This window comes from Choristoneura fumiferana, chromosome 8, assembly GCF_025370935.1.
Source record: "Choristoneura fumiferana chromosome 8, NRCan_CFum_1, whole genome shotgun sequence".
Classification (NCBI taxonomy): domain Eukaryota; kingdom Metazoa; phylum Arthropoda; class Insecta; order Lepidoptera; family Tortricidae; genus Choristoneura; species Choristoneura fumiferana.
The window spans coordinates 8,720,469-8,737,025 of NC_133479.1; the positions used below are offsets into that span (position 1 = coordinate 8,720,469).

Below are 16,557 nucleotides of genomic sequence, written 5' to 3' on the forward strand. Positions count from 1 at the left end.
ACTCACATGCTTTGAATTTTTAGTTCAACTCTATTCATACAAAATAAGAGCGTTGGCGGGCAACTAGAGTACCTAGCCAAAAGCATGTGAGTGGCTAAAGGACTGTCCTCGCTCGCGCTTATATAAGCTGATAATCAACGCTCGAAGAAAACAAAACCGCACCTGTGTGCGCGTACACGCGCGCTTTCAAAAATGAGCTTATGCGCGTGTACAAAACGCTAGTGTGAAACCGTCCCTAGATCCGGAAATTGAATTATTGATATTTTTTTATTCGACCGGATGACAAACACCCCAAGACCCCCTGATGGTAAGAGATCACCACCGCCCATAAACATCTGCAATACCAGGGGTATTGCAGATGCCCTGCCAACCTAGAGGCCTAAGATGGGATAAGTACCTCAAGTGCCAGTTATTTTACCGGCTGTCTTAGCTACTTTCGACACAGGGATTTTATTGAATTCCCATGGGGATTCCCAAAAAATTACTACCGAATTACGGATAGGTTATTACATACCGAATTTCATCAAAATCCGTCTACCCGTTTAAGTGTGAAGTTCCTGGGCGACCGAGCTTTTCTCGGGCTAAAACACGATAATAAGCGTTTTCCCAGAGATAAGAGCAAGCTCGATTTGTCATCCCGGAAAACCCCCACATACCAAATTTCATCGAAATCGTTGGAACGGTTTCCGGGATCCCCGAAATATATATTGTAATGTGGGAACTTTAATCAAACTCAAGTGTAGACTAGGTAAATACTAAATAGGTAGGTACTGTGTTTATTGTATGGCTTAGAACTATTATATAGTGCATAGTGGGATAGTGTGTGTGTTGGCGCACACACTACAACCTACCTATACCTATATATATACAGATGTACAATAATTGCTCGTTTAAAGGTGTGAATACTATAACTCTAACTACAGCCACCATAACTATCAAAATTAATTAATTCTAAATACTACGTAAACAGATTATCTAGATCTGGTGCCAAATTTAAATGTCTTTTTCTAAGTCTAATTTTTGTCAGCCTCCATAACGTGATAATACTACTAGATCTAAGCACAATCTACTAAACACCTGTTTTAGACGACCAATTCAATCTATCCGATATATACATGATACATTTACTATTTTTTTATTTATTTATTGAAAAACAATCAGTCATATATAAACATGAAATTGAAGACAAAGAAATACAAACAGACCTATAGTTCCCTTAATGAGTCATATAAGAAAACGTGACAAACACACAAAATTGCTTTATTATGGTACCTATCCTTATCACTATTGTGAGTGTTAACCTACGATGTACTCTCTAAGATCTATTTGAACGCTTTTTTCAGAAATGCACACGTACAATTAAAAATATCCACGTCGTTTTATAATAGCGAACGACTTCTGAGTCGTTCGCTATTATAAAATAGTTCGCAGGCTCGCTTAATAAAAACATTTCCAGCATAATGGGTCCGACTGCGAGAAATAGAAAAAAGATCTTTACGACACTGGCGTTCTCATAATATGCACTTCTAATGACCACCCGCGCATTGCGCGCACGCACCGTGATGGGCCACTATTTGACACAAGATGGCGCGGGGCTCTCAAATCATCAAAGAAAATAGTCGGTGAAAAGAGTCTGATTGCTGTGTTGTGATTGGTCGGCCCCTCGACTGTCATCGCTGCAACGATCGCCGTCGAGATTAGCAAGGTCAAAGGTTTCCGCAGACAGCCCGTGAGCTCACAGTTTCTGAGTAATCGCCTGTTCATTTTAGACTGGAATGTGTAATGTTAAAAGATAATTTTTAATTAAATGATGTCCTCGTTATAATTTTGAGTTATCTATAAGTTTAAAAAATTCTGACAAACTGTTTCCACACATCCTAAGACTTCGGTTATATGCTCATTCTATATAATTTTTCAAATAAGTAATTATTTATTTGATTTTCATAAGTGTGGACCATCAGCCCGTCAGTCTGAGAGGGTAACACGGTATTTCTCTCGTCATTCTTACCAGAATGATGAAATGAACTGACGCCAGAATAAGCGTGTATTTAATCGGTGTCTAAGCCACTGGAGCTACAATCTTCAAATTTCTTTGATCGTAGAGTTGCACTAATAAGGGTTTTTTTCTCAGGAGATGTAGATCCAATTTTTTACTTTTCTACGTGAGTGAGTCCGCAGGGTAAAGTTACAAAAAAAATATATAACAAAAAATTGAACCGACTACAAAAAACCATGAAAATAATTTTCTACCAGTCTGAAGTCGGTCGGTGCCTCAGCACGATCCAGCAGGAGTGGATCTATAGTCGTCTACCTCACCTACCTACATACATACTATACGAGTATATTTAGCTTCAATCACTCCTGCTGGCTCGTGCTGAGACACCGACTGACTTCAGACTGGTAGAAAATTATTTTCATGGTTTTTTGTAGTCGGTTAATTTTTTTGTTATAAAATAAAAACACGCTTTTTAGTGTAAAAGATCTAATATGCAATAGTTGAATATCAACTGCTCGTCTTTTACGAAAAATTGCTTTTTCCGATGCAGAAACGTTCATTATTGAGGAGTTCTGGTGCTCCACCCATTCCATTTCACCATATTATTATACATAAATTGTTTAGCAATTGTGGTAAAAGTAATTGAAATTCAACCCATGAAGTACTTGTTATTGAGTAGTCGCTCCGTTGGTCAAATTTGGTCTTCATCATCAGTTCCACTTCACCAAATGATGATTTTCAAAAGCAAACGCACGAGTTACTACTAAATATGTCAAAATTACCATAGGTGTCCCTACAATATTTGAAGAGTTTCCTCGATTTCCTTAGGATCCAATCATCAGATCCTGATTTGGTGCTTATGGGACCTAATTGAAAGCATTCCTAGACGAACGAAAAAAAACTTTTCAAATCGGTTGATAAATGACGGAGTTTTGAGGTAACAAACATAAAAAAGAAAATACAATCGAATTGATAACCTCCTCCCTTTTTTTGAAGTCGGTATTAAAATTTCCACTGGCCATTCAGTTTCAGCAAGTGAGCATGATGCCCACACTGTATTATCATTCAATGATCAATCATTACTTGTTAGTGTGATAATTATTATATGTTATAGTAATAGCAAACCTCAAAATTTGTTATACTAAGCGGCTGTTTCACCACCCGTTGATTAATTTTAACTGACGGATAAATGTGATGCCGTCTCCGTTTGTTCGAACAAAACAAACAAAGAAGGCATCATATTTATCCGTCAGTTAAAATTAATCAATGGGTGGTGAAACAGCCCCTAATTATTACACATTATCTAAAATACAAATTGAAACATGGATGCACAGAAAAATCCAGAAAAAGAGACCAGCGATGGGAAAAAGTAACAAAAAGGGTAAAAGTCACAAATTTGGAGTTGAAATAAAACATACAAAAAGACTCCAAAAACCAATCTTATTACACATTACTTAGGTAGTTAGGCGGTTTTTATCTCGCATATGATATTTTAATGACCAAGCACAAATTAATGAAACCAAGTCTATTTTTCAAATCCACTCTGCCATAAATTATCCGTATGGGAACTAATTATAAGTCCAGACTGTCGCCCAGACGCTGTAACACGGTCACCGCACATCTCCTAAATATTTTCTATTTCTCGAGTGATTGTTGAGATAAACGATAAGTTTAATTTTAGTTAGCTGATGCTTGACTTATTGTCGTTGTCTTCTGTTTGGTCTACTCCGCACTTCAGGTTTGTAATAGGTAATTGGTGAACTAGTAGCTCTACAATTGTAGCTCTACCAGTTAGGCTCTGACTCAAGACTTTATTAAACATAGGTACGGAATGTGGCCTGTAATACGAGCGAATAATTAAAACATAGATCGTACTCGTCAAATTGAACAAAATTAGTTCAGCGACTTTTAGTAAAAATTAGTTTATTTTTATTCTTATTACACTTTATTTTTTATTTGAAGAAGCAATGTAAAAAAAAAATGTTTTATGTTTGTAGCGTGACAGGCGATGTCAGTTGGGTTCTAGGATGGCGTACATTGATAACAGTATTTAATTTGTATAAAAAATTGGTCAAGTGCAAGTCGGACTCGTACATGAAGGGTTCCGTAAACAGTCCAGTAAAAGTTTTTCTTAAAATTCTTCTAATACTTATAACTTTTTTTTGCTGACTGTACTTTATGCCCCTCGTTACCAAAGTACTCGTCAAGACGAATCAAACGAGGCCAAACTCGATGCGGTCGTGTCGTTTATCACAGAGTTCCTATGATCACCCGCTAGCTTTATCATCAGATCAACTCCATGTTATAATAATATTGTATTGTCATCGGATTTATACATGCGTGTAAAATTTCAGCTCAATCGGTTGAAGATATCCACTTCAAATTTGAGTTGAAAGATTCCACCCGAGCAAACATAGTTACATTACCTACACTGCAAATAATTATAATGCTTGCAATAAGTTTTTGTTAAAAATTACATTTTTAATACAAGCTTTTTTTGCCGAATGTACTTTTTGTTGACTGTACTTGCATTGTCGTCTAAACTACGTATCTGTACTAAATTTCAAGTCGGTACTATTAACTATTGAGGAGTTCCCTCCTGCAGAGACGATCTTGGCAGGACCACCAAGATGTCACTACCAGATTATTGTATTGTCACCAAATTTACATAAGTATGCCAAATTTCAAGTCGATCGGACCACTGGAAGTGGGTCAAATGTAGCTTTCAAGATTTGACCCAAACAAACAATATATAAATAAATAAACAAACAGGGCAAGCTAAAGAAAAGCTTCTAAAAATATCGCCGTAAGCACTTGTGCAAGTATTTCAAATAAAAAACAATTTGAATTCTCATCCTCTTTGGTTCTGGCTGTTTGTTTCTGAATCCATTGCTCTAAAAGAGCCGAGCGCGGATCAAAAAAAAAATTGCTGTCATTCGCGGGAAATTCGGCGGACTTCGTATGTTGTGTAATTAAATTAAATAATAAGAAGCTCGACTAGTGTGAATAAATTTTAAACTGTATTATAAACCTTGTAAATAGTGTTAAATACTTAGTATGCATTTTTTGTGTAAAAAAACAATAGGTAAACATAGTGATTAGTACGGTGCGGATTTGGCGAGCGCTTTATCAAAGTTGGCTTCATTGAGGTTTGTGGTTCATAAATTGCTTCATTAATTTTGCACAAAAACGAATAAACCACACAATCAGACAGTCACTATATTATAATATCGAAGCTTTTATAAAACATCATTAAAATATATTATAGTATCGAAGCTTTTATAAAACATCATTAAAATATATTATATTATCGAAGCTTTAATAAAACATCATTAAAATCGCAAACTCGGTCGCCGTAGCAACGGCTAATAATGCCTAGCAACCACAAACGCTGAACAAAACATGTTTCTTGTAGGACGCTCTCTTTAATTTGTAACTTTATTCTATTTTTAGTATGTGTTGTTATAGCGGCCACAGTAATGTAATACATAATCTGTGAAAATTTCAAGTGTCTAACTTTTACGGCTAAAGAGATAGAGCCCTATGACAGACGGACGGACAGACACAGAGACAGACAGACAGCGGATTCTCAGTAATAGGGTCCCGTATGCACCCTTTGGGTACGGAACCCTAAAAAAGGGAAAATCTAAAGACTCCATTATTTTAAAAAGTCGCTTTAAAAGTTCAGTTTGACGAGTACGATCTACGTTTTAATTATTTGCTCGTATATTTACAACCATTTTATTTTTATTTTAGGGAATTTAGGTTATTGGCGTTGGAGCATTATTATATTCCAGTGTGGTTAGTATAATTTACTTTATATTTAATCATAATAAATAAGTTGATCCAGTAGTTTCTAACCAAACAAAGTTTTTAAATGTGGAAAAAGATCCACTTCTCATGTAACACAAATAGCAAAGAAAGTGTTTTTTTATCTAGAGACCTGTAGACACCATTCATACTTATCTTAAAAAATAAAAACCAAAATGGTCAAATCATTTGTATTCATTTGTAATCCACGGGTAAAAATTTGGTGAAATATACTTACTTACGGCCTTAAACACTGCGTCATAAAACGGCCGTATATTTTATTACCAATTTCATCATCCCAGCCTACATACGTCCCACTGCTGGGCACAGGCCTCCTCTCAGAACAAGAGGGCTTGGGCCATAGTTCCCACGCGGGTCCAGTGCGGATTGGTTTTATTACCAATTTACCTACACGAAATTTTACAGGTTTATGTGTGCAGTGTGGGGATAACTACTGGTGAAATATACTAGATGCAAGGAGCCAAAACCAAATAGGTACAACGCAAATCAAATTTCCGTCATAATAGTTAATGATACAGTAGAGTACGAGTATGAACAGTTGCACAGGCCGGCCGGCGAATGCGCTGCGCGGGCGCTGCCGCACGGCACATTAGCGGTGACCGGCGCATCTGGAAATAGTCACGACGCTGATACCATCGCCGCCTGCGCCGCCTCTTGTACCTACACATGCTGCTGCGGCATTCTTGACCATTGTCTAGCAATACTATAAATCATGTTATATGTTCGCGGATTTATTAATATGCGGCCGTTCACCGCAAACTTGCCCTAGTGAAGAGTCAAAAATGATAGGCTTCCCTGATGACGTGGTTATTATTCTGAAATTTTACTCCTTAGTTCTTATTAGTTCTAAAATAGGTACAGAATATTCCAAACAACAAACCATAGTTGTGGAACAGTTCAATTTAGCCTTTTTCTATCAAACTAAAAAAATCGGAGTCGGTGCCATCGGTGTCGTGCGTCTCTCGTGTTTTGTTTGTCATTAAGGCTATTGAGTATTGCTTATTGGTGATAAAACATGTAGATGACTTAGGTATATGATCAATATAATCATAATTAGGTAGTTTCTTGGGTAAAAAAAATATATATTTAGTCCGTTAGTTAGGTTATTAGTAAAAGTTAGACACGCATTTTTTATTTTGTTAATGAAATAAAAAATAAAAATGAAGCGCGTCAAGGCCAGTGGCGTCACGCCGTACTTAAAAGCGTCGCATGCCGTGCCGTCACGCGGATCTTTGACTGGCTATATCTTCATCATTTTATGTTTATTGACAAAATACTAAAATTTTACGTGTTCTACATTTTCTGATACTTAATCAGTTTACCTAACGGACTACCTACGAGTAATTACAATTTTTAGTACAGCGCCAAAGTTCACATACTATTCGCTAGTCATACCGTAATTTTTGTGCGAGTCATCGTTTGTCATAATTTTTCCCCACTGAAACTGCATTTTTCCGAAATTTTTAAATGGTCATCCAATAGATAGTTAGGAAAGTTAGGAGTTAGGTTAGGTTTATTTTGTATCAATTCTAAACAATTATTGGATTCAGAGAAAAAAGAGTTATGACAAACGATCATTCTGACAAACATTACATTCGGACTTTCAATAAGTATGCGAGCCCATATGGACCCGTTCGAATCGAATAGACGGAGACGGCATCACATTTATCCGTCAAATAAAATTAATAATCAATTCTTGACGACCGGATAGCCAAGTGGTTATAGAACCGGACTATGAAGCTGAGGTTTCGGGGCCCTCGATTCTCGATTCCCGGCCGGGCCAGATAGTTGTATGAATAGAATGCTTTTTTGTCGAGTCTTGGATGTGTAATATGTATTTAAGTGTGTACATATTTATCTATATAAGTTTGTTCAACCATTTCCTAGTATTCATAGTACAAAGTTTTGCTTAGTTTGGGAGTAGGTAAATTTGTGTCAAGTGCCCCATGATATTTATTTTATTTAACATGTTTCTAACAGATCTCTGGTTTGTTGCAGAAGCCTTAGTGAAGAGGAAAAACTGCCGTTCATTAAAGAAGCGGACAAACTCCGAACTCAGCACAAGCGAGAGTATCCAGATTACAAGTACCAGCCGAGGCGCCGAAAGCCGCCGCCGGCGACGACCGCGCGCCTCAAGAGGGAACCATCGCTGGAGCGCTCCCAGATAGACTTTTCTAGAATAGAAGTCGACGGAACGCTATTAGTTGACGGACCCCCCGACGGAGCTGAGCTGGACCAGTACCTCAAGCCTGCGCCAGTGCCGGATTACCACGAGCTGCAACCCCGCTTCGCCCCCCACAGCCACTCGCACCCCCCTGGGCTCTATCAGCCCTCGAATCTCTACTCTCCTTGCGAGTGGCCACACTACACGGGACATTCTTAAGATTTATGTAAACGTTTTAAGTGACCGACTTTAAAAGGTGTTTGCCTTTCATCCGTAATTGACAATTGCCAGGTAAAAGTTTTGTCGAATTCGGAATACATTTTGATAACCGTATGTACTATTGAACCAACTGAATCGTGACCCACTGTGGAACCTTTTGTTTAAAAAGCTATAGTTACATTAGGGTGAGAAAATTAACAAAATCATGGGAAAAAATACATGTAGTTTTGAAAATTGGTACAGTTATACCTTGCGGTATCCAGATGAACATACTAAAAGTCCTCAAGGGTGGGGGCTGTGCTGAGGGTGTAGGGGGGGTTGAAGGTACCTTTTTTCAGGTTTTAGCTCATATCTCGAATATTTGTTCGAATAGAATTATGATTACATCAGACAAAAGTTTCTACATAAAATTTCGCGACCAATACTAAAACTGTACCAATTTTCAAAACTACTCGAGTTTTTTTCCCTGATTGCCCATATTCGGTTTATTTGATCCTATTACATTGCATTGCTGGACATGACATTTACTGTGAGAGCGTTCTACGGTGGGTCAGGAATCAAATGGTTCGATTGAATGCTTGTAAGTATGGTTGGTTTCTTGCTTTAATATCCAATAGGTAATTTAAACTGAAACTCGTTAATAACCCTAATTTGAAGTTGGTTTCTTTATTTAAATTAAATTTGTAAAGTTGTTTTATTAAAAAGAGGAAGATGAGCCATTTTTTACTGGTTTGTCGAAATAGGTCACTTGACACAGTTGTAGCCGCCACATGGGCTCGATCCGTGGAATCGCTTGCGCACGTGCGTTTACTTATCAAAGATTAACATTTATTTGAACAAACAAATCGATCGATTTCAGCATCAAGATCTCTTTTAAACTAGCTTAAATAAACATAAATTTTAATTAGGTACCCTTCTTACGCATGTTATTACTATCTAATACAGTCAGAGGCAATTATATCTACAGTGATGAATAAGTATTTTAAGAACTTTTCACAAGTCTCTTTTAATTTTTAGTCCATGTTGATACGATGTGATTGCAACTGATTGTACTTAATGTCTATCTTTTTGTTATTTGTTTAGTAGATTCAGATATTCCTTTGATTCCAAAGTTAAACTCCCTAATAAGTTCCTAGTCTAAGTTAATTTGGGTAAGGTAAGTCTTATTATTCGTACAAGTTAAGTAAGTTATAATTGTGATTAAAGTTGTTTATTTATAAGAAACAGCTGACGAACGTTGGCAGCATTGGTAAATATGAAAAGGTTATAACTTTTCGGTTTCAGTTCCGTTCCCGTATGTATATGCTTTACCTGATTTCATAAAAATATTTGAGAGTAATATTCCGTGACAAGCGCAAATATGGTATTACCAAAAATAACCGCAATTAAATAAGTACCCTAAATATTCTCGTATCTAGGTAAGTAGAAGAAAAACTAAGACTACCTACATACTGTTTTAAAATTTGATTCCCCTTTTAGGCACATGCTGAAATATGTATCCTACTATGTTTTCTATTGATAGTAAAATTTTCCTAAGAGAATTGTAAATATAGTTAGCATGTATACTAATTTTAAGTTACAATTATTGTTAAATTTTAAATAAACAATCAATTACTTTTTCACTTTTGTTTTCTTATTTAAGTAATTCTTTGTGGCCCATGATTAACTATTTATAGAATTACAACTCTACATAATTTTTTTCCTAATCATGCAAAAACTCTTCTTATACATCATCAGTTCTATTAAAAAGTAAATAAATAGTTTTTGCAAAAAGTCACTTTAAATAGTGCACAACATAACCACATTTTTTTTAACTTAATAATTATTTTTTAAGTAATAGTAAGCTAGCGTACGAAAATACAGTATAGGTAATGGAAACCTACGTAATAATAGTAATATAAGTACCTAGGTAAAGGTAAGTAATTTAGAGAAATTGCATTTTTGTGAGTAATATAAAGAATGATCTGAGTAAAGCTAATTGCTATGTGTAAGAGCACTCACCTACCTACGTTACGTATGTTGTATGTATATTTATTACCTTCTGTAACTAAATATTCTAGTAATTCAAACTAACAAATGTAAGTATATAACAATTAAAGTAAAATGTAAATAGATTAGGCGCGTTATGTATGCTTCAGAGAAATGCAAAGCTGAGCTGCGCCATATCTGTCCGACCGCCCGTCCGTCTGTATGTCTGCAGCTTAGCTTAGAGATAGAGACAATATACAAATACAAATAGGTATCTATATCTATTAACTATTTTCTATTAAAGTTGTAAAATAAAATTTTTGAAAATTCGTTTCGATTTTTAATTTTCTTTATCGTAGAGGACGCAAAGAAAGTTGTGCATCTACAGTCACCAGCATCAATATCTGACAACAAAGCGTGCATAATCTGATACGTCTCATTTTCTTGGGCCGGTTAGGACGTGTCAGATATTTTTGCACGCTCCGCTGTAGCAGATACAAAGATAGGTACAAACCTTCACACATCTCATTTCGTTACACAGTCGAATGCAAAAATATGGACTTGTCCAACCCTTCAAATTTATGTACCACAGACTCTTATTCTGACGTAAGGCCCTGGTAACATTTTTAAGTGGTTATATTAAAGATCCGCCGAGCAAATTCGTGCGTGTAAAGTTAGCTTGGGGCCTTATCACACTAGCGATTTGCGGGCGAGTTCGCCGCGAGCGTGTAATAATTTTGTTGCAAGCGCGCAACGAATTCGCTGCGTACTCGCGGGAAAATAACTATTGCGTCCCAGCTCGTCGCTCGCGGCAAAATCGTTACGCACTCACGGCGAAATCGTTACGCACTCGCAGCGAACTCGCCCGCAAATCGCAAGTATGATAAGGCCCTTATATCATTGAAATTCTTGGTAGCATTATCCCGCGGCGGTGCGCGACCCGCCGCTTCCGCCCGCACAGTGCCCCCTTGTTCTCACCCCTATCTTATCATTTTTCGCGACCTACTAATGAGGGCAGGGGTATCGCCAATTGTGCAATGTCTCCGGAGATATGCAATGCGGCTGATTTACTTATCTGCTTGAAGCCCACTGGTGATTAATGGTGATTTTCCACCGGCGAGGCGAAACGAGAATTTAAATTTGTATGCATTCTCGCGCGCCCGCCGCGAGCTGCCGCGGGCCGCCGCGGGCGCCGCCATACAAATTTCAATTCTCCTCACGCCTCGTCTCGTCTCGCATTTCCGGTGGAAAACCACCTTAAGAAAGCCAACTTTATGAATTTATAGATATACCTAAACATTTGTACCTACACCATCTTAAGGAAAACATAAGGTTTTAAATATTGGTATTTGGAAATCACAGAAAAAAAACTTTTTTTGAATCGCTACCAAGCTGCTACCTTTTAAACGAATAGGTAATTGATTAATTAATTGTGGTCCACAGTACGTAATGTAGCGTTGACCGTTAATTTCTACGCAAGTGACATCGCGCAGCGCACGCTAGTCAGCTCTTACGTGGCTCTTATGCTGCCAGCCCCGCCCGCCACGCGCATCACTCAATCCCTCAGGTGGTCCATACCCAGTGCCCTTAGTGTAAGTTTTCGGTTACAAAATACGTCTCGATCGCGTTCGCGTAATAATCTCATTTTGTATGGAAACACGAACAGCACCTCTAGCGGAACGTTTGCGATGTTCGTGTTTCCATACAAATTGAGATTTTACGCAAACGCGATCGAGACGTATTTTGTAACCGAAAACTTACACTAGGGGTACTGGTCAATACCCTATTTTGTATTTCTGCGTATTCACAGTGTTTGCTACACTTGCGTGCCGCGAGCTGTACTAGTTAGTCTCTGTATAGCCTGTTTGTCACGCGTGTAACGACAGCTACATCTATGCGACACATTATATGTGTTTTCATGCAGAATTTCCACATAAATGCATATTTGTCGCAGTTTGTGATAGTTGATCAAAAATACCTACCTACTACACAAAATATTCACAAATGTCGAACTATCTACGAGTTAATTTTCATTGAAAATATATATATATAATTTTCGTGCACCTGTAGTAGATAGCAGAAGAGTAAGGTAAAAAGTGACTTGTGTTTTTGGTTAGTTCACTAATAGGTATACTTACTTAATAAAGAAACTTAGTAGAAGTATTATGTAGGTAATATAGGTATCTAATAAAAGTAAATTCGTCTTCCTTAATTCCAAAATGTATTCAAACCACAATTTACCCGACGACAGGATAATAAATTTCTCAGATTTGAAACAAAAACAGGCGTCAAATACACCCGTTATGAATTGCTAATGGTGCATCGAGGGATGCAGAATGAAGATTGAGTGTAAATGAGGCGCGCGGCGCGTGCGCAGGGGGGCTACTACGAAATATGATAATCGAAGTTCGTATCGTACCGTCCCTCTCACTCTCGTACTAAATAATATAAACGTCAGCGTGACGGCAAGATACGAAGTTCGAATTTTGCACTTCGTAGTATATATAAGTAGTAGGGCCAGGCTCGCGTTACAAGGCGCGCCGACGGACGAACCGACCGACTGGTTGTTCTAACATGAGGTACTTATTAAATGGTATTAATTACAGGGGCGGTCGGGAAACATGCTCAATTTTACGCTTTAATCTGCACCCATTTTTTGCTCAAATGTCGAAGCTTTAATAGAGTTACTATTAGGTACTGTTTTTTTTTTATTCGACTGGATGGCAAACGAGCAAGTGGGTCTCCTGATGGTAAGAGTTCATCACCGCCCATAAACATCTGCAACACCAGGGGTATTGCAGACGCGTTGCCAACCTAGAGGCCTAAGATGGGATACCTCACGTGCCAGTAATTTCACCGGCTGTCTTACTCTCCATGCCGAAACACAACAGTGCAAGCACTGCTGCTTCACGGCAGTATTAGCGAGCAAGATGGTGGTAGCAATCCGGGCGGACCTTACACAAGGTCCTACCACCTGTGAGTGACATTGTAAAATTTGAACTCTGACATTCTATTTTTTAGTAATGTACTTACTTCTATCTCAATCTCAATTAAATTACTAACATTATTATAAGACTGTTACGAACATGATCCTTAGCCTACTCGAACCTGCCCTAGTAGTTTTTCCTCTCTGACTCTAAGTAAGTAGCTAACCCTCAGTAAGTAAATAAACCCTTAAAAGTACAGCACAAATGATATGTTGACTCTTTAACTAATATATGTGTAGAGTTGTCATTTTTTACTATTCTATTCTTATTTCAAATTCAGTATCATATATATTACATCACTTTCGAGTAATCATTCCAATAATTGATCCACAGATCTTACACCTATCTTGAGTCCTAGGTAAATAAACGAATATACTATCTCACGATATATTTCTATATCTAGTACATGCAATACATATACCAATATCCACAACACAACGCAAACTTATGATTCCACAATGCATCACCAAACATGGAAGAATTAACTCCTCCGGAAGAGCAGAGCTCAAGAGATTCCATCCTCAAGTGGTTTTAACACCAGCGACAGTTCGTGTGAAACTGAAACCACATGCCGATAAAATGACATGCCGTTTCCCTGTCTGTTATATATCTCCCCTTGACTAGTAAGAAAAGGAGGGCATATAATCAAAAAGTGTAGTCACAGCCACTTGTGATCCGTGCAGAGCTGTCTGCTGTGCATGGATTCGACATTGCCTGTGAGGTAGAATCGAAGTGTAAACCAAATTTGTTTTCTCACTTTTTTATTTCGCACTCTTGCACGTAGTTCATAATGCATAGAAAGAGATAGGAATCAAGCTTCCGTGCCGGTGCTACATGTAAATATATGATCGAATGGAGGCCCTGTAAGGCGACACCGCAGCGTCTGGTGCGCATCGGCGAGAAATCAAAACGCAAAGGATCTTTATCAAACATGTGCGGAACAATTCAGCTGTAACTCTGTAAAGGTAAGGCCACATGCTCATCGCTCGACGCTCGTTTCCAGCGGCAAATCAGGTCACGTGACTTAAGAGATAAAGCTAAAAATTTTGAGCTATATCGCTGAAAAAAAACCTCTTCAATTTCGGCAAAAAACTGATATTTTTTTCATTCACTCCAATTTCTTTTAGGCCATCTTGCAGGAAAAAATAAATCTAGATTTAGTAGTTACAGCTGGCTTAATCTTGACAGTTCCATACAATTTGACACTATTAAACTGAGCTTAACGCTAACTTAAGATTTATGTGTTTCACCACAACCATGACTTATACTAAATGAGACTAAGAAATCAGCTTCCAAGACCAAGATCATTCCTGCAAGCAGCCATCTTGACGCTGCTGCTCGTCGCGGCGACTTGACGCTACTTTTTTGAGTCGCGGGAAATTCAAAATCTACAAAATGGGGTCACGTGACCAGATTTATCGCTGCAAATGAGCGACGAGCGACTGCATGTGGCCGCACGTTAACCTTACGCTGCGCTACATCACAGTTGAGATTTATTTTTTTAACAAACGCGACCTCTTTATAATTCTGTTTTTGATAAGTGTCAAGTGTTTATTAACTATTGTGAAAATTCAAAATGCGTTATTTCAGCTGGCTACAAGAAATTTTTACGCGGGCCAGAGACTAATTCTCGGGTAGGTACCTACAATATGTACTAACTACCTAGCATAGTATGAAAATACTCCGCGTTTTTGAGAGCCCATGTTGCAATTCCAATACGCTTTCCTAACAGTACCTAATAGAATAGAAGTCTAATCTGAAATTTACTTTCCATTAGTAATAGTACATTACTGCAGAGGCCATGAAGTAAGGGATTGATGGACGAGTTTGGGGTAGTCCAGCAATCCCTGTTCTGGCCGAGGTTTTTATAGTGCTTTTCTCAAACAATGTGAGGAAATATTTCATCCATCCATCCATCCATCGCATCGCATCGCATCGCATCGCATCGCAGTGCATCGCTTCGCATCGCATCGCATCGCATCGCATCGCTTCGCATCGCATCGCATCGCTTCGCTTCGCATAGCTTGGCTTCGCATCGCATCGCTTCGCATCGCATCGCATCGCTTCGCATCGCATCGCATCGCTTCGCTTCGCTACGCATCGCATCGCATCGCATCGCATCGCATCGCACTCATCGCTTCGCATCGCATCGCATCGCTTCGCATCGCATCGCTTCGCATCGCATCGCATCGCATCGCATCGCATCGCATCGCATCGCATCGCATCGCTTCGCTTCGTTTCGCATCGCATCGCATCGCATCGCATCGCTTCGCATCGCATCGCATCGCATCGCATCGCATCGCATCGCATCGCATCGCATCGCTTCGCATCGCATCGCATCGCATCACATCGCATCGCATCGCTTCGCTTCGCATCGCATCGCATCGCATCGCTTCGCATAGCTTCGCATCGCATTGCATCGCTTCGCTTCGCTACGCATCGCATCGCATCGCATCGCATCGCACTCATCGCTTCGCATCGCATCGCATCGCTTCGCATCGCATCGCATCGCATCGCATCGCATCGCATCGCTTCGCATCGCATCGCAGTATCGCAAATGCTTACAGAGTAGTGTTGGTTGGCTGTTCGTAATTTTTCCTTTGTCAGTTTAATGTTAGTAAGCAAAATTAAAAAGTTAGAGCAGCGGACAATAATGGATTTTCATACATACTTCATGGCCTAGGCCAAGAAGTTATGCACTATGTAGGAAGGTAGGTGGTAGGGAGCCATAAATGAGAAACTTCATGTCTCCATTTCGTGACATTAACGCATACATTTCCGAGCATGTTTGAGAAGAACAACTTTTTAAATTAAGTATCTGCTTAGGAATATCCGAAGATTGCCCCGAAACCAAATAAAAACGAACAGGATAAGTTCAACTCTTTTGTTAGTGCCTAACAAGGATAGAGAGTTATTAAATAAATCTAACAGAACAGAGATGATGCAAAAAATGCAATCATGATTCACCTCGATTGATTTAGTCATTTAACCCCAGTTCTGCCAACTAAATACTTTTTTTTAATTCTGGGGGCACGGTAGTGCCCCCGCCAAGTCGAGCAAAACAAAAACAAAGGCACGGCCGTACCATACTTTTCTCGAAGCCATTCAGGCTATTTTCAAAATAAAATATATATTTTTTCCAATTACTACTTACAAAAAATAATGTTATACTGTTAAGTTTGGTCAAGTTGTAAGGCCATTGTAACTCCAAAGAAACGGGACAGTTTTATATTATTTATTTAGTCCCCTTATGTTGGCCAACTATGCTTAGCCTGTTATGTTTTACAATTGACTTTAGTGTTTACTAAAAAATAATTGTTACCAAAGAAAAAAGTTGTCAATGTCAAACGATTTTAACTGTAGTAACACTAAGAGTTGGTTGTCAAGTGCGT

General features: G+C 38.5%; 1 protein-coding gene across 1 annotated transcript in view; it reads left to right on the plus strand.

Moving 5' to 3' along the window:
- Positions 1-9,832, plus strand: part of LOC141430020 (transcription factor Sox-8-like) — a 33,082-nt gene extending 23,250 nt beyond the window's left edge. The window contains exon 3 of the mRNA XM_074090559.1: positions 7,826-9,832. Coding sequence (XP_073946660.1) covers positions 7,826-8,210 — 385 coding nt within the window. The 3' untranslated portion in view covers positions 8,211-9,832. The remainder of the gene's footprint in view (positions 1-7,825) is intronic.
- The last annotated feature ends 6,725 nt before the right edge of the window (positions 9,833-16,557 follow it).